The 23892-nt window shown below is 48.3% G+C and overlaps 1 protein-coding gene across 2 annotated transcripts in view; it reads left to right on the top strand.

Moving 5' to 3' along the window:
* DIXDC1 (DIX domain containing 1) overlaps positions 1 to 23892 on the top strand; it is a 158628-nt gene that overhangs the window by 13116 nt on the left and 121620 nt on the right. The window contains exon 1 of one of the 2 annotated variants that reach the window (XM_060251354.1): positions 11843 to 12002. The exons of the other annotated variant lie outside the window; for it this stretch is intronic. Coding sequence (XP_060107337.1) covers positions 11943 to 12002 — 60 coding nt within the window. The 5' untranslated portion in view covers positions 11843 to 11942. Of the gene's footprint in view, positions 1 to 11842; positions 12003 to 23892 lie in introns of those variants that run through there. 2 annotated transcript variants of the gene reach the window in all.

The following is a 23892-nucleotide window of genomic DNA, read 5'->3' as shown; positions in this document are numbered from 1 at the left end:
AAAACTAACATTGACAGTGCTATGTTCTAAGTGTTCTCCTCGGTAGTTTACGATGGCCGTATGCAGTAGACTAAAATCCACATTAAGCGAAGGCCAGCTGGAAAAGGGTTGTCTCGCAGGCCCTACGGAATTGATCAAGAATGGCTGATAGATCCTTCCAGCAGTAGAAGAAGAAGATATTGGATTTATATCCCGCCCTCCACTCCAAAGAGTCTCAGAGCGGCTCACAATCTCCTTTACCTTCCTCCCCCACAACAGACACCCTGTGAGGTGGGTGGGGCTGAGAGGGCTCTCACAGCAGCTGCCCTTTCAAGGACAACCTCTGCCAGAGCTATGGCTGACCCAAGGCCATGCCAGCAGGTGCAAGTGGAGGAGTGGGGAATCAAACCCAGTTCTCCCAGATAAGAGTCCACACACTTAACCACTACACCAAACTAGGAAGAGAGAACAAGAAGCCACTGTCTTTGACTTTTTACTACAAGAGCACCGTATATCATTTGGTTTACTCAGAGGCGACAACGTACAGAGAGACATGGAAGAGTTTTAGGCTTCGTATAATCATGACCCCCGCTTTGAGGATCTGGCTTTAGGCTAAGCTAATGAAACGCTGCAAATCTCCTGAAGGATAACTAAAACATAAGCGCTTTGGGGGGCTTTAGAAATAATAGCGCCTGGTTTTTAAGCCTGAAGATCATAATCTCCTGTTGCTGAGGCCGGGTGTGCATTGCAGCATTACACCCCAAATCCACTGGCTGATTATGTGTGTTTTCTCTCTCGCTATAAGGTGGCAGAGGGTGATTGGAGAGCCTGTTTCCTCTGTTGGGTGCTGCGTTTCTCAGAGACGCCGTCCATCCACAGCAGCCTTCTAGTCCTTCATACCTTGGGGTCTGCCTTTCCCTGTATATGCCCCAGCTAGGGTGGCCAAGTCCAATTCAAGAAATATCTGGGGACTTTGGGGGTGGAGCCAGGAGACTTTGGGGGTGGAGCTAGGAGACATTGAGGGCGGAGCCAGGAACAAGGGTTTGACAAGCATAATTGAACTCCAAAGGGAGTTCTGGCCATCACATTTAAAGGGACAGCACACCTTTTTAAATGTCTTCCTTCCATAGGAAATAATGAAGGATAGGGGCACCTTTTTTGGGGCTCATAGAATTGGACCCCCTGGTAAAATCGTTTTGAAACAGGGGGCACTTTGGGGAGAGGCACTAAGTACTATACTGAAAATTTGGTGCCTCTACCTCCAAAAACAGCTCCCCCAGAGCCCCCAAAACCTCCAGATCAATTCCCCATTATACCCTATGAGAATCAATCTCCACATAGGGAATAATGAAGTGCTCAGGAGACGTTTCCCTGTCCCCCCCCCCGCCGCATTTCTAGCAACTCTGAAACGAGGGATTGGCCTCTCTACTCAAGAGTTGCTGCCAACTTCTCCAAAGTAACACAGACACACCATCCCAAGAGGAAGCCTTTCAATCGGAGACTGAAGCCTCCGGAGGTGCAAAGGCACTTGGTCCTCTGAGGGCGGGGCTTCCCCCCACCAGCCAGCTGACTGGGGGCGGGAAGGAGCCTGGGAAAGCGGAAGAACCCCCGCTGGAACCTGGGGATTGGCAAGCCTAGCCCCAGCGAGCACTTTGGTCCGGGTCTCAAAACCTGTTGACAGTTCCCAGCATCAGGGAAGTTAGGCTCCAGTCAACTAGAGTCAGGGCCTTTTCCGTTGCTGCCCCTAGCTGGTGGAATGAGTTGCCGGAGGTGGTTAGGGCCCTGCGAGAGCTTCCACAGTTCTGCAGGGCCTGTAAAACGGCACTCTTCCACCACGCTTTCCTATAATAGTAACTTCTACAGCAGCGGATTAGGCCCATAAACCAGAAACTTAAACGTCACTCTGGATTTCTTACCACGCTCTGGCGATCTGGGGTCCCTTTGGAACACCTAATACCGACCATCCAGTTATATCGCTACCATCGAAATCTTAACGGTCTGTATGAACTACTGTACCAGCACCTATTGATATTCACGTTTTAATAATAGTTTTTATGTTTTATGGCTGTTTTATCTTGTTCGTTCATTGTTTGACCCCCAACCTGTGAGCCGCCCTGAGGCTGCCTTCGGTGGGGAGGGCGGGATAGAAATAAAATAAAATAAAATAAATAAATAAAAATAAAATAAAATAAATAGTTGTCTTTTCTCCTGGCACCGTAGCAACATGAGGCTGGGCTTAAGCTTTGTGAGGGAGTTGACCAAGGCCTGCTAGTGTGTGTGTGACGGTTTATTTGGCTGTCCTCTTGCTCTCTCTGGCTGATGCACAATTCCAGCAGCTCTATCCTCTGTGCCGCCAGGCCTGTAACCATTGGGGGGGCCCGGCCCCTCCACCCAACCCCCCCTTCCTCCTGTATGGCCCCTCCTTTCCCTGCTACTCATTCCCCCATTTTCATGACGCTGCTCTCCCCGGGCTCTTCCCACCCTGTTCTTGCCTCCCCTGGTCTCCCCAAAGCCCGTTTTCGCCGCTGCCACTCTCCCCGGGTTCTTCCCTGTCTCCCCTGCTCTCCCAAAGGGCCCTATTTTTGCCGCTGCCGCTCTCCCCGAGCTCTTCCCTGCCTCTCCCGCTCTCCCCAAGGGCCCCGTTTTCGCTGCTGCCACTCTCCCCAGGCTCTTCCCTGCCTCCCCCACTCTCCCCAAGGGCCCTGTTTTCGCCGCTGGCTCTCTCCCCGGGCTCTACCCTGCCTCCCCCACTCTCCCTGCAGCCCCATTTTTGCTGCTGCCGCTCCCCCCAGGCTCTTCCCACCCCCAAGAGCATGAGAGCAAGCGAGCTGGGGCCGGGCAGCTGGCCGCTGGAAAAAGCAGCCAAGACTCCACGGCCCTTCCACCCAAAATCTTATGCCCTGGGCCCCCCCAGCCAAAAGTTTCTGGCTACGGGGCTGCATGCCGCAACCTCTGTGGGGTGTATCGGGAGTCTTGCGGTAGCAGACAGAGGGCCGCGAGGATTAATAGTGTCGATTCTCTTGCTGTGCCAGATACCCCTGTGTGGATGGTGCCTTTCGGTTGCCCTGTGACCTGGCACGCGCATGGCCTTATGCCAGGGTAGTGCCCGTTCCAGTTCCTCTCTTGTAAGACTTTTATAGGCAGCGGAGACAGATGGGGCCCCCTGTGTGGAACTGGGGATTAGTGCTTGCACTTTAGATGGTTTTTATTATCCACCCCCCAACCCCCAACTCCGCTTCTGTCAAGAACAGATCTGCTTCCCAGACAGGCCTGAGAAGTCCCTTTCCCGTGAGCTCATTTGTTATGACTTCTAGAGCTGAATGAGTCGCTTTGTCCCACTGTAACCGAGCGGCAGAATAAGCTCTCCAGAGCAGCTGGCAGCGTCGACTGCTTTGGGCGGGCCGCATGCTTTCTGTCCCCCTGCTTCGGTGCATCCGCAGCGATTGGAAACCCGTACTGTACGTTACAGTAGTCTAGCCTCAAGGTGACCTTGCCGTGGATTCACGTGGCCAGGTCAGTGGCATCATGGAAGTCGATTGTGGCAGGGCAGCAGATGCACAGCTGGGTGGAATAACTGAATTTTCATGGAGGTCTAAGTAGACTTTTTAAAATCTCCCCCATCCTTCAAGGAGCTCTGTGTGTGTTTGTTAAAAGATAAAAGTAAAAGTAGTCCCCTTTGCAAGCACCAGTCATTTCTGACTCTGGGTCGACGTCTCATTACGACGTTTTCGCTGGAGACTTTTTACGGGGTGGTTTGCCATTGCCTTCCCCAGTCATCTACGCAGCAAGCTGGGTCCTTATTTTACCGACCTCAGAAGGATGGAAGGCTGAGTCAACCTGGAGCTGGCTACATGAGCCCAGCTTCCGCCAGGACCGAACTCAGGTCGTGAGCAGAGGGCTCCGACTGCAGTACTGCAGCTTTACCGCTCTGCGCCACGGGGCTTCTTACTGTGTGTTTGTTAAGCATCATCAGGTCACTCTTGACTCATGGCAGCCTTAGGGATCAATGGCCTCCGAAACATTCTGTCATTGGCAGGGCCTTTTTTGTACAAAAAGCCCAGCAGGAACTCATTTTCATATTAGGCCACACCCCTGACATCACCATTGTTTAGCAGAGGGCTTTTTGTAGAAAAAGCCTAGCAGAGCCTCATTTGCATATTAGGCCACACCCCCTGATGCCAAGCCCGCTGGAACTGCGTTCCTGTGCTTTCCTGCTCAAAAAAAAGCCCTGGGCATTGGCAATCTGTGCTCACTGCAAACTGAGGGTCATGGCTGCCTTGGTTGAGGCCATCCATCTCAGGCTGGCTCTTTCTCTTTTCCTCCTGCCTTCAGCTTTTCCTAGCACGATTGTCTTTTCCAGTGACTCTTGCCTTTTCACGATGTGACCAAATGATGATAGCTTCATTTTGGTAATTTTAGCTTCTAGGGAGAGTTCAAGCTTGCTTTGATCTAGAACTCACTTACATGTCTTTTTGGTGGCCTGTGGTATCCATAAAACTCTCTTCCAGCACCACCCTTCAAGTGAATCAGCCAGGAGCTCTAGAGCAGGGTTGTCAAACACGCAGTTTGGGGGATGAATTAGGCCCCCAGAGGTCTCCTATCAGGCCCCCGAGTAATTGTCTGTCATCTGCTTCTTTCTCCCTGGGGAAGGAAGGAAAGAGCCAGACCTTCCTTTGCCCAGTTACCTGGATCCCATGGGAGAAATACAAAGAAAGCGTCTTTAAGATCAACGAGGGCTAATATATATATTTGTGTTTGTGTTCTTTATAAAAATGTATATCTCTGCTCCCTAATCTTAAATAGGCACACACATGGCCCAGCCTGATATGGCTCAGCCCAACCCGACATGGCCTGGCCCAACAAGATCTCATGGCCCGGCCCAACAAGAGAGCCAGTTTGGTGTAGTGGTTAAGTGCATGGACTCTTATCTGGGTTTGATTCCCCACTCCTCCACTTGCACCTGCTGGAACGGCCATAGCTATCGCAGGAGTTGTCCTTGAAAGGGAAGGTGCTGTGAGAGCCCTCTCAGCCCCACCCACCTCACAGGGTGTCTGTTGTGGGGGGGAGAAGATAAAGGAGATTGTGAGCCACTCTGAGACTCTGATTCAGAGAGAAGGGCGGGGTATAAATCTGCAATTCTTCTTCTTACGTCGCACCTCAAAAAGGATATTATAGCATTGGAGAAAGTCCAGAAAAGGGCAAATAGAATGATTAAAGGGCTGGAACACTTTCCCTATGAAGAAAGGTTGAAACGCTTGGGACTCTTTAGCTTGGAGAAACGTCGACTGCGGGGTGACATGATACAGGTTTACAAGATTATGCATGGGATGGAGAAAGTAGAGAAAGAAGTACTTTTCTCCCTTTCTCACAATACAAGAACTCGTGGGCATTCGATGAAATTGCTGAGCAGTCAGGTTAAAACGGATAAAAGGAAGTACTTCTTCACCCAAAGGGTGATTAACATGTGGAATTCACTGCCACAGGAGGTGGTGGCGGCCACAAGCATAGCCACCTTCAAGAGGGGTTTAGATAAAAATATGGAGCAGAGGTCCATCAGTGGCTATTAGCCACAGTGTGTATATATATATATATTTTTTGGCCACTGTGTGACACAGAGTGTTGGACTGGATGGGCCATTGGCCTGATCTAACATGGCTTCTCTTATGTTCTTACGTCAGATCCGGCCCTCATAACAAATGAGTTCGACACCCCTGCGTGCGTGTATCTAAGACATGCTTTCCCTTTCCCTGAACCATCCTCACAACAATCCTGCAGTGCAGGTCAGCCTGAGAGAGGCTGCCTGCCGCCTGGCTACTGAGCAGGCTTGGTGACAGCATGGGGATGTGAACTTGTATCTTCCAAATCCTGGCCGATAGTCTAAACGCCGCACCGTGTCGGCTTTCATCAGAGAGCTCAGTGGAATCCATATATGCCTTTTCAAGCAGAGTGGTCTCCCTCCCCCAGCGTTGCAGGAACAAAGCCTCTCTCTCTGGAGAAGTTCTTTCGCACGTGCTCCATTGAAATGAATGGGAGTGCCCTGAATTCCATTTCCTGTGTATGAACACCATAAGAGACGAATAAAACAATCGCTTGAAGAAGATATTGGATTTATATCCCGCCCTCCACTCCAAAGAGTCTCAGAGCGACTCACAATCTCCTTTCCCTTCCTCCCCCACTACAGACACCCTGTGAGGTAGATGAAGATATTGGATTTATATCCCGCCCTCCACTCCGAAGAGTCTCAGAGTGGCTTACAATCTCCTTTACCTTCCTCCCCAAAACAGACACCCTGTGAGGTAGATGAAAATATTGGATTTATATCCCGCCCTACACTCTGAAGAGTCTCAGAGCGGCTCACAATCTCCTTTCCCTTCCTCCCCCACTACAGACACCCTGTGAGGTAGATGAAGATATTGGATTTATATCCCGCCCTCCACTCCGAAGAGTCTCAAAGCGGCTTACAATCTCCTTTACCTTCCTCCCCAAAACAGACACCCTGTGAGGTAGATGAAAATATTGGATTTATATCCCGCCCTACACTCTGAAGAGTCTCAGAGCGGCTCACAATCTCCTTTCCCTTCCTCTCCCACTACAGACACCCTGTGAGGTAGATGAAGATATTGGATTTATATCCCGCCCTCCACTCCGAAGAGTCTCAGAGCGGCTCACAATCTCCTTTCCCTTCCTCCCCCACTACAGACACCCTGTGAGGTAGATGAAGATATTGGATTTATATCTCACCCTCCACTCCGAAGAGTCTCAGAGCGGCTCACAATCTCCTTTACCTTCCTCCCCCACAACAGACACCCTGTGAGGTGGGTGGGGCTGGAGAGGGCTCTCACCGCAGCTGCCCTTTCAAGGACAACCTCTGCCAGGGCTATGGCTGACCCAAGGCCATTCCAGCAGGTGCAAGTGGAGGAGTGGGGAATCAAACCCGATTCTCCCAGATAAGAGTCCGCACACTTAACCACAACACCAAACTGGCTTGAGAGTTGATTCTCGTCCTCCTGTGCAAATTCGTGTGAAATTTGCTGTGTGACTTGAGCATAGAGTTTGGCAGACACCCCCCCCCCCAAAAAACCCGCTGCGCATGTGCTTATCTAAAGCTCACCCCCCACACCAGATGTTGGTCTGATAAAAGATACCGCTTAACCTGCCGGTTTCTGTAGTTCGTAATCTGAACAGTGTATTGAAGGGATTAAGCCCTGCTTGCCCCTCCCTGCCATATTGCTATAAACATTATGCAGAAGGATTCTCTTGTTTTTATGGTGGAGGATTAATTGACCCCCCTCCCTCCCCCACCGCACACACTGTGATTTTGGTGCAGGATTGAGGCAGTTTTTCTAGCAACCTCTGAGCTCTGGAAATGTCACTCTCTCTCTGCATTGCACAGTTTATGGGGAAATGGAACGCTTCGAAATGGCAAACTGAGCTAGAGGCCACTTTAGAAACATCTGTTGCCTCTTTACACAGTTGATTTATCAGTGCTTTGCGGCAGGATGTTTTGATTCGGACGGAGGGCGCCGGGTTTTATTGTACGGCATTATTGATGCTACAGAAGTGCAGCTTTGACATGCTGCCTTATGAATAGCCGGTCACTTATTTGGGGATCTGGATTGCAAGACAGGAAGTGGGTCTTCCTCGGTACAATCTGGGCTTGGGATTTTTAGGGAGTGGGGGTGGGGAACTGCATCAAAGCCTCATCGCTGGGCCGAGTTTGCAGCCGTTCATTTTGTCTCTCGGGGCTACTGAGCTCACGGTTATTACGGGAAAAAAAGATTGCAGATACATCTTAATCCTGTGGGCACCCAGGCAGCAGTCGTGTGGGGGAGTGTGGGACGGCTGGGCCTTAAATGTTCCAATAAGAATCAAATTGAACTTGAGGGTTTTTCTTATCAAGACGACACAGAATTCTCTTCATTCCTTTTTGTTTCCCTTTGAAATAATGTAATACAGAATCTTGGCCTGTCTGCACTTTCGTTACAGTCTGTCGTATTGAGAATTATGTGTGTTCTTCTTGTCATTCTAAGCTATTTAGAACCCAGCAGTGGATTCCAGTCCTTCCTCCCTCCCTCCCCCTCCCCCTCTTCCTTCTTCTTTCTTTCTTTCTTTCTTTCTTTCTTTCTTCTTCTTCTTTCTTTCTTTCTTTCTTTCTTTCTTTCTTTCTTTCTTTCTTTCTTTCTTTCTTTCTTTCTTTCCTCCCTTCCTTCCTCTCTCTTTCTCTCTCTCTCTCTCTTTCCTCTCTTTCTCTCTCTCTCTTTCTCTCTCTTTCTCTTCTCTCTCTCTTCTCTCTCTCTCCCTCCCTCCCTCTTTCTCTGTTCCCCAGATCTTGCTAAAATCTTTCAAAACCCAAACACCCCATAACAAATAAGGTTGTTAGCTGTGCAGTCCTCTGTTTTTTTTCTCTAGTTTTCGTGTCTGGAGATCTAGTGTCCTGATCCCACTGGTGGTCCTCCTGTGGCATCTGGGTTTTTTGGCTACAGTGTGACACAGAGTGTTGGATTGGATGGGCCATTGGCCTGATCCAACAGGGCTTCTCTTATGTTCTTATGTGACACAGAGTGTTGGGCTGGATGGGCCATTGGCCTGATCCAATATGGCTTCTCTTGTGTTCTTATGTCCAGGGCAGTGATGCTCTGTATTCTTGGTGCTTGGGGGTGGGCACAGTAGGAGGGCTTCTAGCCCCACTGATGGACCTTCTGATGGCACCTGGGTTTTTTTTGGCCACTGTGTGACCCAGAGTGTTGGATTGGATGGGCCATTGGCCTGATCCAACGTGGCTTCTCTTATGTTCTTAGGACACACAAGAGGAAGCAAGCAACATTCCCATCCGTGCATTTGTCTTTGCTCCCGGTTCCTTGTGCCTTCTAACTCCAGGGGTGCCTATTTAGTACCATTGTACTCAGCAGGACTCGCTTCTAAGGAACAGCTCATAGGATTAGTGGGGGAAAAGGCTTTGTTTTAGGAGTGTTGTTTTGTTTAGGAGCCTACAGCCAAGTTCACATCATGAAATTATTATCTAGCGATTTCAAGAGCGTGGGGATGGAACAGTCCCAGGGCTGTTCTTGCATAACTGACATCTGGTTTTGTCAGTTTTCCAAGCAGCGCTGCAAGAATCGCAGTTATATTTTTCAGGAGCGGGTGGGAGATGGAAGTCACAGCCCCAGAAGGAAAAGAGTTTGGTCTGCAGGAGCTCCTTTCATGTCGTCTGCCCTGAATACATCTTGTCATACTGTCCCTCCCCCTCCCCCCTCCTGGGAGCCCAGATTACCACTGCACTCGTGTTTCTTAAACGTTTCCTGGGTCTAGGCTGGGTGAATAATTTTTCATCCTGCTGACAGCAGTTTTCCTTCTTGACTATTCGAACCTCTTTATAATTATTCTTTTTCTGAAACCCAAATAAAAACTTAAGTTTCATACAAATCTAGCTAATGTCTTCTCGATTCTTTGAGAGGATGTGGAGGGGGAAAGTGTTTTAGATCCTTTAGATAACTTCTGCAGTTTCAATTTCACCCCAAATTCTGTTCCTTTGTGCCCCTGTCTCCTTTTAACATGTGATGTAATGGATGTACAGCTACAATTCTGGGAATTCAGACTATTTTTAAAAATGCTGAGGGAAGGAGAGCCAGTTTGGTGTAGTGGTTAAGTGTGCGGACTCTTATCTGGGAGAACTGGGTTTGATACCCCACTCCTCCCCTTGCACATGCTGGAATGGCCTTGGGTCAGCCATCGCTCTTGCAGGAGTTGTCCTTGAAAGGGCAGCTGCTGTGAGAGCCCTCTCAGCCCCACCCACCTCATAGAGTGTCTGTTGTGGGGAAAGAAAATAAACAAGATTGTGAGCTGCTCTGAGACTCTTAGATTCGGAGTATAGGATGGGATATAAATCCAATAACTTCTTCTTCTATTGGAAACATGCACAAAGAGTAGTACTAGGATAGAGGGACAAACCTGAACTTTGCTGCAGCTTCTCCTTTAATGATTGCTTGCCAAACTGGAGGGCAGAGATATCCCTATATTTTTGGAATGGTTTCCCTTTGCTGGTGGCATACAGCATACCTGAACAGCAGGGCATGAACTAGAGTTGCCAGTCTCCCAGGTGGGGCCTGGAGATCCGTGGAATCTTCATATGACAAAGATCAGTTCCCCTGGAGAAAATGGCTGCTTTGGAGGGTGGGCTCTACGATATTCTACCCTGCTGAGGTCCTTCATAAGAACATAAGAGAAGCCCTGTTGGATCAGGCCAGTGGCCCATCCAGTCCAACACTCTGTGTCACATAAGAACATAAGAGAAGCCATGTTGGATCAGGCCAGTGGCCCATCCAGTCCAACACTCTGTGTCACATAAGAACATCAGAGAAGCCGTGTTGGATCAGGCCAGTGGCCCCTCCAGTCCAACACTCTGTGTCACATAAGAACATAAGAGAAGCCATGTCGGATCAGGCCAGTGGCCCCTCCAGTCCAACACTCTGTGTCACATAAGAACATAAGAGAAGCCCTGTTGGATCAGGCCAGTGGCCCATCCAGTCCAACACTCTGTGTCACATAAGAACATAAGAGAAGCCATGTTGGATCAGGCCAGTGGCCCATCCAGTCCAACACTCTGTGTCACATAAGAACATAAGAGAAGCCATGTTGGATCAGGCCAGTGGCCCATCCAGTCCAACACTCTGTGTCACTTAAGAACATAAGAGAAGCCCTGTTGGATCAGGCCAGTGGCCCATCCAGTCCAACACTCTGTGTCACTTAAGAACATAAGAGAAGCCCTGTTGGATCAGGCCAGTGGCCCATCCAGTCCAACACTCTGTGTCACATAAGAACATAAGAGAAGCCCTGTTGGATCAGGCCAGTGGCCCATCCAGTCCAACACTCTGTGTCACATAAGAACATAAGAGAAGCCACGTTGGATCAGGCCAGTGGCCCATCCAGTCCAACACTCTGTGTCACTTAAGAACATAAGAGAAGCCCTGTTGGATCAGGCCAGTGGCCCATCCAGTCCAACACTCTGTGTCACATAAGAACCTAAGAGAAGCCATGTTGGATCAGGCCAGTGGCCCATCCAGTCCAACACTCTGTGTCACTTAAGAACATAAGAGAAGCCATGTTGGATCAGGCCAGTGGCCCATCCAGTCCAACACTCTGTGTCACTTAAGAACATAAGAGAAGCCCTGTTGGATCAGGCCAGTGGCCCATCCAGTCCAACACTCTGCGTCACATAAGAACATAAGAGAAGCCCTGTTGGATCAGGCCAATGGCTCATCCAGTCCAACACTGTGTCACACAGTGGCCAATATATGTGTGTATACACACACACACACTTCCCCTCCCCAAACCCCACCCTCACCAGGCTTCACCCCCAAATCTCCAGGAATTTCCCAACCCAGAGCTGGCAGCCCTATAAGATTCATCTGATAGGATCCAGCATGCTGCATCTGCTCTCTGTGCCGTCTTTTCAGCTTTCCGTAAAGTTTACCTACGGAGTTTCAGAGTTGGTTTGCAATTTTTAGCCTTGCTTTACTCTGAGCTCTCAGCGGAGGCAGCTTTGGTACCCTCTCTGTCTCCCCCTCCCCCCCTTTTCTTGTAACTTGGTACACGGTCTGCTGTGCGGATGGAGGGGGCCAGGCTGTGGAAAGAAATAGGTTTCAGATGTTTTCCCTGACCGGTTCCTAGGCCTGCTACACTGGGTAAGCGGAGGCGTTTCTATAGGAACCATGTGGCGCGACATCTATCTCGCCCCGCTGCTCCCCCCAGCGGCTTCTTCCCGAGCATGCCCAGTGTGAGTCTTGACTTTGGCTCAAGTATCCTGCTTGCAGTAACGGGGCGGCACATATGGGACTATGAATGAGGTCTCCCATGAGCTCCCAGTCTTTTGTCTTTAGGAGGGAAAGGAGGAGGGGGAGGTCGTGCCCCAGGCCGGAGGATTTGCTCTACTACGTGCTTGGAGAAGAACCCTGGGCTTCTGAAGAATGCTTGCCTGTTTGGCCCGAGGGAATTTGTTGGACGTTCTGCACGAGGGCTTCGCAGAGGTAAATAAACGAGATCCTTTCTAATCTCTTCTCTTGCAAAGTCCTCCGAGAGGCTGTGAGGTTTGGGGGACCGGAGAGGGAACGCCGGGCATCCTTACCGGTGCTTTGCAGAGCACTGCTGTTACTTTGGGAGAGTTTGCTTCAGCGATTTCCCTCTGTTTATGCGCTGAGTTGCTGCATAGCCCAGCTCAGCAGCAATACAGACGCGGCGACGGCAGGAGGGAAACTCTACTTTGTGGAACTGGCAGGTTTGTGTCAGTGTTAATAAGGGTTGCTGCTGGAAACGCTATCAGTCTGGTTTATGGGCACGCAGAGTCCTTGAGAAAGCGTTGCAGCATAATTCCTTGTCTGCCCCACTCCCCAGGCCTAAGCAGTCAGAGAAATCAGAAATTGGCATGCTGGGGTAAAAACACCATTTCAGATGCATCCTTTTGTGGTCCCCCCCCCCCCCGAAGGAGGCAAGTGAAACCTTTAAAGGAAGAGGAGACTGCTTCCTCGGGAAGTGGTGGGCTCTCCTTCCTTGGAGGTTTTTAAACAGAGGCTGGATGGCCATCTGACAGCAATGAGGCTCCTGTGAATTTAGGGGAAGGTGTTTGTGAGTTTCCTGCATTGTGCAGGCGGTTGGACTAGATGACCCTAGAGGTCCCTTCCAACTCTAGGATTCTGTGGACTTCTTGACCGTTAGAGCGGTTCCTCAGTGGAACAGGCTTCCTCAGGAAGTGGTGGGCTCTCCTTCCTTGGAGGTTTTTCAACAGAGGCTGGATGGCCATCTGACAGCAATGTGGATCCTGTGAATTTAGGGGGAAGTGTTTGCGAGTTTCCTGCATTGTGCAGGCGTTTGGACTAGATGACCCTAGAGGTCCCTTCCAACTCTAGGATTCTGTGGACTTCTTGACAGTTAGAGCGGTTCCTCAGTGGAACAGGCTTCCTCCTCAGGAGGTGGTGGGCTCTCCTTCCTTGGAGGTTTTTCAACAGAGGCTGGATGGCCATCTGACAGCAATGTGGATCCTGTGAATTTAGGGGGAAGTGTTTGCGAGTTTCCTGCATTGTGCAGGCGTTTGGACTAGATGACCCTAGAGGTCCCTTCCAACTCTAGGATTCTGTGGACTTCTTGACAGTTAGAGCGGTTCCTCAGTGGAACAGGCTTCCTCAGGAGGTGGTGGGCTCTCCTTCCTTGGAGGTTTTTCACAGAGGCTAGATGGCCATCTATCAGCAATGTAGATCCTGTGAATTTAGCGGGAGGTGTTTGTGAGCTTCCTGCATTGTGCCTAGGGGGTTGGACTAGATGACCCCGGAGGTCCCTTCTAACTCTATGATTCTCTGATTCTGTGCTGGCTGACAGCATGGGAGGGGGAGGCAATCTCCAACCTGTTTTCTAATCGATGAAGCCAAGTCCAGCCGGTCTGTTGCACGTGCTGTTTTGCTGAAATGCCATCTGTGATAGCGCAGCCGAAGTGTGTCGTTGGGAACGGGTTTCCTGCTGGCGTAAGCTGAGAAGACGGGAGGCCGGCTTGGACTAGATGCTCTGGGTGAGCTGCAGTTTCCCTCTCTGCCTAAGGGTGGAGGTCACAGCACACTATTTACTTAACCTTGCTGCTTTGCGTGGGTTGTCTGTGGGGGTGCCCCCGGTGGCTGCTCGCAGCCTTCATCTCATCACGAGTGCTTGTTGCCCTCTTTTGTCGTTTGCAAACGCAGGTCCCTTCTGAGCGTAACCAGCAACACAACCTGGAGACGCATAAGGAGAACCAAGAGCTTTCTGTATGCTCCAGGGAAACTTTCAGTTTTTCTTTAAGGACTAACGCCTGCTACCATTTAAAAGCCCTGAGTTTGTGCCTTGTAGAAATAAAGTTGAGTTAACCTGAAACAGAGGCTCTTAGAGACTGAGAAACAGTCCCTTTGTTCTTCTGGACATAAAACTTGTTCCCTTTTAGCATTTGATATCTTCCCAGATCATGGGCTGCCTGCTGCCTACCTTTCCCAGGTTATTTCACCCCAGTTATGCCGCTCTTTTATCTTAGCAAGACTCAATGTTCTACCCTCAGCGGTATTGTCCGGGAGGTTTGCCAACACCCCTTAGCAGGATAGAGTCTGCCCATGTAATGGAAGGCACCTTGAAACGGTCGCCCATGTCTTACTTTATTGTGATTTTTATGGGGAAGTGCAGGACTATATAATCAAACCTATTTTGTGTAATTTTTATGGATTACCTGAAGCGAAGTTAGTTTTTTTCCTACTATCTGACCAATGTTCCTATATCACAAGCCTGGTTGCAAAGTACCTTTGGGTTGCCATAACAATCAGGGAGCAAAAGACTAGCTCCCCTTCTTGATGTTTGGCTGGTTTTTATAGCTGAAACGCCATGTAAATTTGCTATGCTGTACTTTTTATTTCTATGCCAATAAAGGTATTTGGATTGGATTGGAGTCTTCACAAGTCCTTCTTACCCACCCGCTTGGCACTGGGTGTGGTAACTGAGCAATACCCCTGTGAGGCGGGTTTTGGGCAACCCACACGAGAAAGAGGTTGCTGTTGTTGAGTCGTACAGTCGAGTCCGACTCTTTGCGACCCCATGAACCAAGTCACGCCAGGCCCTCCTGTCTTCCACCATCCTCCGAAGTCTGCTCAAATTCGTGTTAGTTACATCAGTAACGCTGTCCAGCCATCTCCTCTTTTGCCGTCCCCTTCTTCTTTTGCCTTCTGTCTTTCTCAGCATCAGGGTCTTCTCCAGGGAGTGCTCCCTTCTCATTGGGTGGCCAAAGTATTTGAGCTTCAGCTTCAGCATCTGACCTATCAGGGAACAGTCAGGGTTGATTTCCCTTAGGACTGGCTGATTGGATCTTCTTGCAGTCCAAGGGAGAAGTTAGGCTTTACCTGTAGTAGCGGCAGTGGCAATAAAGGTGGGGAAAACAGTGCCTGATCTTGCCCCACAATGTGACAGAGATGAAGGGAGCTTTGACTCTTAAGAGGTCATCCCCAGGAACCCTGGTTGGTTTCTGAGGTGCCTTGGGACTTGAATCTATCCATCCTACTGCAGGCCGACACAGCTAAACCTCTGAAACAACCCATTATGGGTTCTCCTTCGACAGATTGTCCTTCAGTATCTCTTTTTCCATACTGACCAAGAGCAAGTTTGATGGAATGCATTTATTGTTATTAATGATAATTATCTTCATGGAAGTTTTCTTCCCAGTAAAGATGCATAAAAGGAAGTACTTCTTCACCCAAAGGGTGGTTAACATGTGGAATTCACTGCCGCAGGAGGTGGTGGGGGCTACAAGCATAGACAGCTTCAAGAGGGGATTGGATAAGCATATGGAGCAGAGGTCCATCTGTGGCTATTAGCCACAGCATATTATTGGAACTGTCTGGGGCAGTGATGCTCTGTATTCTTGGTGCTTGGGGGGGGGCAAACTGGAAGGGCTTTTAGCCCCACTTGTGAACCTCCTTTCTTTTTTGACCACTGTGTGACACAGAGTGCTGGACTGGACGGGCCATTGGCCTGATTCAACATGGCTTCTCTTATGTTCTTATGTGACCCAGAGTGTTGGACTGGATGGGCCATTGACCTGATCCAACATGGCTTCTCTGATGTTCTTATGTGACACAGAGTGTTGGACTGGATGGGCCATTGGCCTGATCCAACATGGCTTCTCTTATATTCTTATGTGACCCAGAGTGCTGGACTGGATGGGCCATTGGCCTGATCCAACATGGCTTCTCTTATGTTCTTATGTGACACAGAGCGTTGGACTGGATGGGCCATTGGCCTGATCCAACATGGCTTCTCTTATGTTCTTATGTGACACAGAGCGTTGGACTGGATGGGCCATTGGCCTGATCCAACATGGCTTCTCTTATGTTCTTACGCATGGAATTGGGCTTCATGGGATCAAATGACTTCCCTAAGGGCACCAGTCAAAGCATGTGCCAATAACATTTAAAGCCTTTATGGGAGATTTCCACCGCCTATAAAAGTTCAACATTCTTGGCAAGCAACTCCATCAAAATTACTTGCCCACAAAAAGATATTCTAACCTGGATCAAAGTCTTAACTCCTCATCCAGTGCTCAGTGATTGCTCTCAGGTCCGTGGGTTGGATCCTGCTAATGGTGGTGTTTACCTGATGCTGCAAGAGGCTCTTCTGTGGCCAGCAGCCATGAAGAACTTCTAACACTGGAAGAACATATTGCCCAGTGACCCAGAGAGCCAGTTTGGTTTAGTGGTTAAGTGTGCAGACTCTTATCTGGGAGAACCGGGTTTGATTCCCCACTCCTCCACTTGCACCTGCTGGAATGGCCTTGGGTTAGCCACAGCTGTAGCAGGAGTTGTCCTTGAAAGGGCAGCCCCTGTGAGAGCTCTCTCAGCCCCACCCACCTCACAGGGTGTCTGTTGTGGGGGGAGAAGATATAGGAGATTGTAAGCCACTCTGAGTCTCTGATTGAGAGAGAAGGGCAGCGTATAAATCTGCAGTCTTCTTCTTCTTCTTCTTCTTCTTCTTCTTCTTCTTCTTCTTCTTCTTCTTCTTCTTCTTCTTCTTCTTCTTCTTCTTCTTCTTCTTCATCTTCTTCTTCCTGCTGCACCCTAGACCAGCTGAATTCTCTTGAACTCTCTTCAAGAACCAACTGTCCTTAGACCAGACCCAAGAACAACCTTGTTTCTGTATCAAAAGTGGGTGGTGTTCTCATTCTCTACTTAACACCTAAAATAGCGTTGAGGTCTCTGTGTGGGTCTGTCTCCTGGTGCTATCCTGATGAACTTTCAGGGGGAAAACAACAACAATTTTTTCTTCTGTTTTGTTTGTGCTAATTTCTAGTAAGGGATAGGATGGTGAATGGACCAGGGGGAGGTATTTATCACAATGCAGTGGCTTCCCATAATTTTCTGAACTTGTTTCATGGTGTCCATCTTGTCCTCTGAAGTCCTCCTTTCCCATGTGTTGTCAAAAATTATTTAAAAATTAGCCAAGAGTGTCCTCTTAAGTGTACCATCAACCTACTAATTTTGAACAAAAAACAACACGGTGTGTGTGTGTGTGTGTGTGTTTCCTGCTTCCCAGCTTTAGAATTTTTTCCTTTGGGTAGCCATCTAAGTCAGGGTAAGACATGTTCAGAGGTGGTTTCCATTGCCTGCCTCAGCATAGCGACCTTGGACCTCTTTGGTGGTCTCATCCAAGTATTCAACTTCTCCTGAGATGTTTATTCTGATGGACAAATTAAAAACTGACAAATCACCAGACCCAGTTGGCATAAAGCCAAGAGTTCTGAAAGAACTCAGATGGAAACTTGTGGATCTCCTGTCAAAAATATGCATTCTATCATTAAAATCTGCCTCCATTCCTGAGGACTGGAAGGTAACCCCTATCTTTAAAATAAGTTCCAGAGGAAATCTGAGAAATTACAGGCCAGTCAGTCTAACGGTGATACTGGGTAAGTTAGTAAAACCTGTTATTAAAGAATTAGTAGGCCATAAATAGAACAGATTGGCACATTGATGAACAAAAGCTATTAAGGAAAGGTCTTATCTCACTAACCTGTTCTTTGAGGGTTTGTGGATAAGGGTGATCCAATAGATGTTGTTTATCTAGACTTTCAAAAAGGTTTGGATAAAGTTCCTCATCAAAGGCTCCTAAGTAAACCCAGCAGTTGTGGGATAAGAGAACAAGTCCTCTTGTGGATTAAAAACTGGTTAATTAACAGGAATCAGAGAGTGAGTATAAATGGGCAGTTTTCACAGCGGGTGGTGGTAAGTAGTGGGCTACGCACCATCAGTTTATACAGGGAATACTGTGTACAGTTCTGGTCACTGTACCTCAAAAATGATATTCGAGCATTGGAAAAAGCGCAGAAAAAGGCAACTAAAATGATTAAAAGGGATGGAACACTTACCCTATGAAGAAAGGTTAAAGAAGTCAGGGCTTTTTAATAATGTGAAGAAACTATGACTGAGGGGTGATATGACAGAGATTTACAGAATTATGCAGGGGACGTAAAGAAAGAAGTACATTTCCCCTTTTCTCACGCTACAAAAACTGGTGGACGGTCAATGAAATTAGCGAGCAGTAGGTTTAGAACAGATAAAATGAAGCACTTTTTCACCTAAAGAGTAATTAACATGTGGAATTCACTGGTGGCTGCCAGCATAGAAAGCTTCAAGAGGGGATTAGATAAACGTATGGAGCAGAGGTTCATCAGTGGCTATTAGCTGAGTATAGCTGGAATGCTCTGTCTGGGGCAGTGATGCTTTGTATTCTTGGTGCCTGGGGGGCAATATTGGAAGGGCTTCTGGAGTTCTGGCCCCAGTGATGGCACCTGGCTTCTGGCCTCTGTGGGACACAGAGTGTTGGAGAGGATGGGCTATTGGCCTGATCCAGCATGGCTTCTCTTATGTTCTTATGTGACAGAGTGTTGGACTGGATGGGCCACTGGCCTGATCCAACAGGGCTTCTCTTATGTTCTTATGTGACACAGAGTGTTGGACTGGATGGGCCATTGGCCTGATCCAACATGGCTTCTCTTATGTTCTTATGTGACACAGAGTGTTGGACTGGATGGGCCATTGGCCTGATCCAACATGGCTTCTCTTCTGTTCTTATGTGACACAGAGTGTTGGACTGGATGGCCATTGGCCTGATCCAACATGGCTTCTCTTCTGTTCTTATGTGACACAGAGTGTTGGACTGGAGGGGCCATTGGCCTGATCCAACATGGCTTCTCTTATGTTCTTATGTGACACAGAGTGTTGGAGAGGATGGGCTATTGGCCTGATCCAGCATGGCTTCTCTTATGTTCTTATGTGACACAGAGTGTTGGACTGGATGGGCCATTGGCCTGATCCAACATGGCTTCTCTTCTGTTCTTATGTGACACAGAGTGTTGGACTGGATGGCCATTGGCCTGATCCAACATGGCTTCTCTTCTGTTCTTATGTGACACAGAGTGTTGGACTGGAGGGGCCATTGGCCTGATCCAACATGGCTTCTCTTATGTTCTTATGTGACTCAGAGTGTTGGACTGGATGGGCCATTGGCCTTATCCAACATGGCTTCTCTTATGTTCTTATGTGACACAGAGTGTTGGAGAGGATGGGCTATTGGCCTGATCCAACATGGCTTCTGTTATGTTCTTACTAACAAGGGCTGACCCTGCTTAGCTTCCAGGATCTGGTGACATTGGACAAACCTGGGCCGTTCAGGTTAGGAACACTTCTACTACACCTCCTTAAAGCAGCTGTTAACGAGTTCACCTCATTTTGAAACTGTTGCTGTCCTAGACCCATGTGCATGGAGCCAGAATGTGAGTTGTCATATGCTGGTAGAGCAGGTCTGTTGGAAGAAGGACTGTGTCAATGACTGAGGGAAGCAGGAGTGAGTAACTGGTTAGGCACCAGAGAACAAATGGGAAAAACATCCTGAGCTGAAAGATGCAACTAATTGCATTCTTTGCTTATACGCATTACCAAATTTACTGTTTTCACAGGCGTGCGACAGCTGTCCCGTAGCAATTGACACTTCCCACTAAGTCTGTAGAATTCATAGTTGGTAATTATTGCCCTCAAACATCAAGCACATCAGGAAGTGTCTTGAAAAATCTTGGGAACCACCTAGAAACAGTACAAAACATAATGAGCGTGTGTTTCTTTTGTACACATTTCCTTATGAGCCAGTTTGGTGTAGTGGTTAAGTGTGCGGACTCTTTTCTGGGAGAACCGGGTTTGATTCTCCACTCCTCCACTTGCAGCTGCTGGAATGGCCTCGGGTCAGCCATAGTTCTTGTAGGAGTTGTCCTTGGAAGGGCAGTTTCTGGGAGAGCTCTCTCAGCCCAACCTACCTCACAGGGTGCCTGTTGTGGGGTGGGAGGGGGGGAGGTAAAGGAGATTGCGACCGCTCTGAGATTCAGAGTATAGTATAGTATAGTATAGTATAGTATAGTATAGTATAGTATAGTATAGGCGCAGAAGAATAGATGCTTTTGAGCTATGGTGCTGGGGAAGAATCTTGAGAGTCCCTTGGACTGCAAAAAGATCAAATCAGTCAGTCCTAAGGGAAATCAACCCAGATTGTTCCCTGGAAAGTCAGATGCTGAAGCTGAAGCTCAAATACTTTGGCCACCCAATGAGAAGGGAGCCCTCCCTGGAGAAGATCCTGATGCTGAGAAAGACAGAAGGCAAAAGAAGAAGGGGACGGCAAAAGAGAAGATGGCTGGACAGTGTTACTGATGTAACAAACACGAATTTTAGCAGACTTTGGAGGGTGGTGGAAGACAGGAGGGCCTGGCGTGACTTGGTCCAGGGGGTCGCAAAGAGTTGGACTTGACTGTGCGACTGAACAACAAAACAACAAATAAATCCAATATCATCATCATCTTCTTCTTCTGTAGGCTTCTCACCATATTTCAAAATTACATCCTTAACACTCCACAGGACGAAAAACATGCTAATTTTTCTTTTTAAAGAAAATGACACCTCTTAGTTCACAAAGATGAATGAGAAGGTACATCGATACAGCATATACGCACTCAGAGGAACATGCGGCTGTCGAGTAATCCCTGTCTTGCTTTGGCGCTCCTTCCAGCCCAAATCCACTTGCGGTTTCAAGAGGATTTGGCTCCGGGTCTCAGTTGCAGTGCTGCTGTTAGTCTGTGGTTGGCACTTGGGAATCTCCGACTTTGTCAGATGGGGTAGCTGAATAGATTTCCTTTGTCCCTACCCATCTCTCCTTTGGCTGGCTGCGGGCCATCCTTCCAGTCCATTCACTGCCAAGCCTGGCTTAAAGAGGTCTTTGTTGCCTCCTGGGGAATGAAGGTCTTTTTTGCACCTGTCAAAAGCTGTTTCCTCACAGACATCATCCTTGACTTCTGAGGTATCAGCCAGGGGCCCTGCTGAGTACATACCCCTTTTCTGCTAAGCATCTGCGGACTCAAACGATCCTGTGACTTCTGCCTCTTCTTAGATCTGAGTGGTTGCAGCTTAAAAGCTGGTGGCTACCTTCTGGGAATTGCACCCCCCCCCCCCCCCCTCGCAGTAGTTAGTCAGTCTGCTGTGCAGTTAGGGCGCTTTCAGGCTGTTTCGAAAACGCATCCTCATCTCTTTGTGGCGGTTTAATAATTCAGTCTCCCAACGGGACGGGGCTCTTAGGCTGCTGACATAAGCGACATATTGCAAGGAGCAGAGACTTGGGCAATAGAATCTGGTCAATGGTCAGGCTTCTTGGTTCTGTTAAGGGTGTTGTACTGATGAGGGCCAGATCTGACATAAATGAGACCTTGTTGGACTGGGCCATGCGTTTAGGATTAGGTAGCAGAGATATAAACTTTATGAAGGAGACAGACAAACACAACTAAAGATTTTTTTTTTTTTAAAAAACAACAGTTTAAAACATGCTTAAAACATTAGCTCTCGTTGATCTTAAAGGTGCTTTTTTTGTCTTTCTCCCATGGGACCCAGGGAAATGGGCAAAGGGGGGACGTGGGGCTTTCTCTGGCTCTTTCCTTCCTTCTCCAGGGGATCATAGGGGGAGGAGCCTCAGCCAATAGAAGGAAGAGAGGCTTTGCTCTGTTGCTCCTGTGCGATTGAGCAAGCTGTGATGCAGAAGGAAGCAAGCGAGAGGGAGAAGGAAGCAGATGACAGCTAGTTGCTCAGCGGCCTGATAGGAGCCCTCCCGGGGCCTTATTCAGCCCCTGAGCCACATGTTTGACGCCCCCGCTCTAGTCGGTTCTTTTGAGTTATATTCAGGGGTTTTTTTGTAGCCTTCCTGTCTCCTAAATAAGTTCTTTTGTGCTGGAATTCTGATTTTATTATTTCTAGTTTTTTTCTTTTCCCTTTTATTATAAAGGGGGTAACACTGGTGCCTTTAAAAAGATTCCCGATCCTGAGTTTATCGAGGGTGCCTGTCGCTGGCCCATCTGTTTGCAGAGTGCCCAGCAGATGCTTCCAGCTAGGATGTTACCTGCGTGGAGGATTTATGAAGCGAGGCTTGTTTGCCATTGGTCATGAGCTGTGAGCCCGTACGCTGTGTGGACAGAGAGTTAGCCTCGGGAGCCCTGAGTGCGGATTCATGCTTGGTTGTAAGCTTCTCTTGATGACCTTGAGCCAGCCTCGAAAGATCAGCGTGTACCGAGGACCTTGAACTCCCCAGAGAAACAGAGAAATCCAATATCATAATAAATATAATTCTCGCTTCTCCCATGCACTGTCTGAGAGGGGAAAGATGACCATATTATCTTAAAGTCATTAATTCCATTTATCATGACCCTGTAACTGGGGCCTTTGTGGAAAAAGGGGAAAAGTTATTTCCTTCTCTAAAGCATCAAATGATGTGGCAGAGAGAGAGAGAGAGAGAGAGAGAGAGATGATTTAACAGGCATTCAAACACTCCTTTGATTTGTTTGATGCGGCGGAACCAGTTGAGATTTCTGATGAAAGAAAAAAAACCCCACCCGCTCCAAGGCATTAGCAGTAAGCAGTCAGCTAGGTCTGGCCACATAGGGCATTGCCTGTTCTTTGGGAATCAAGAGCAGGAATATGAAAATGTGCTTTCTGCTTGAAGAAATAAATAATAATTAAAACCCTTCGCCTTTAAAAAGTCCTAGGAGAAACCCCGCTGGCTTGTTAAGTGGGTGGCTGGAGGCATAGATGGGGAATGACAGGATTCAGCGTTATAGACTATGAAGCCTAGCACAATTGATCTTTAACAAATTTAATTGTTTTGCATTGGGACTTTTCATCCTGCAGACGGGATGAGATGCATAACTAGACACGAGCCCGTAGCAGAGCTGATTCCGTTGAGATAAAAGAGCAAATTTCCAGCAAAGATGGGGTGGGGGTGGGGAGATGGTTTTTTGGGGGAAATGCCAGTTCTTAATTGCTTGTTGGCATACCCCTCATGCCTTGGCTTGATCTCTTAAGAAACGAACCAGATAAGGGCGCTTGGCCTCTATGCAAACAACAACTTCCATGTAATTGCTTACTGAGTCCGTGTAGCTAAACTGTAGACTTGACAGCCATCCTTCCTTTGATTGGTGCCCGATCGTCTCTCCTTGGAAACAGGCTAAAAATCAGAAGAGAAGTGTTCCAGCTATTTTTAAACTTACAGAACCTGTTGCTAGGCACTGCTGAGCGTGAGGTGGTCAGGGAACAACAGAAAAAGGGAATAATCGCAGGCTGGGGAGAAATTCTGAGATGGATTCGCGTCTTAGACTCCATAGCCCCACCGCAGTCATTCTGATGGACTCCTTCCCGTCGTCAGAGCTACAGAGTGAAACAAAATTAGATGCAGCAAATATACCAGTCTGGCTGTAGTAGAAACGATAACTTCGGGATGCTGTCAGTTTTTTGCCCCCAAACCATCAGCGAACATTAAGTAAAATTGACCAGTATTAAGACATCCCCCCATCCCCAATATTATAGGTAAGGGGCTGAAGGTGACAAGAGAATGGCTTTCAGTAGATTTCCTAGCAAGCTCATGAAGGAGGCGGAATTCAAACCAGACGTTGTGGCACCTGCCGATACCTTTCTTGGTGCCCAGCAAGTGTTTTTAGAAAGTGGGTGGGGCCAGGTGGGTCTGTTGTTAAACAGGGCTTCCGATTTGCCTCTGAAGATCTAATTAGCGGTGCAGATTAAAATAACATCACAGCTGCCACCACAGTGTTTTGTTCTCTCTCACCTCCCTCTCCCTGTGTATTTTCAATTACACTTCTCCTCCTCGTACTTACGCTTCCTCTGTGTATGGCTCAACCTCTTGTGCCAGCCATTTTGTGGTTGGCTCCACCTCCAGTGGCAGCCATTTTGTGGTTTTGACCACCCCCCTGTGTCAGAATTCCAAAGGTGTTCACAGGCACAAAAAAGTTGGGGGCCCCGATCTACAGAATGCCGCACTAAAAATAAATAACGATTT

The sequence above is a fragment of the Heteronotia binoei genome, chromosome 12 (assembly GCF_032191835.1).
Source record: "Heteronotia binoei isolate CCM8104 ecotype False Entrance Well chromosome 12, APGP_CSIRO_Hbin_v1, whole genome shotgun sequence".
Classification (NCBI taxonomy): Eukaryota; Metazoa; Chordata; class Lepidosauria; order Squamata; family Gekkonidae; genus Heteronotia; species Heteronotia binoei.
Note: the sequence above shows the minus strand (reverse complement) of the source record. Positions and strands in the feature narration are given on the sequence as shown.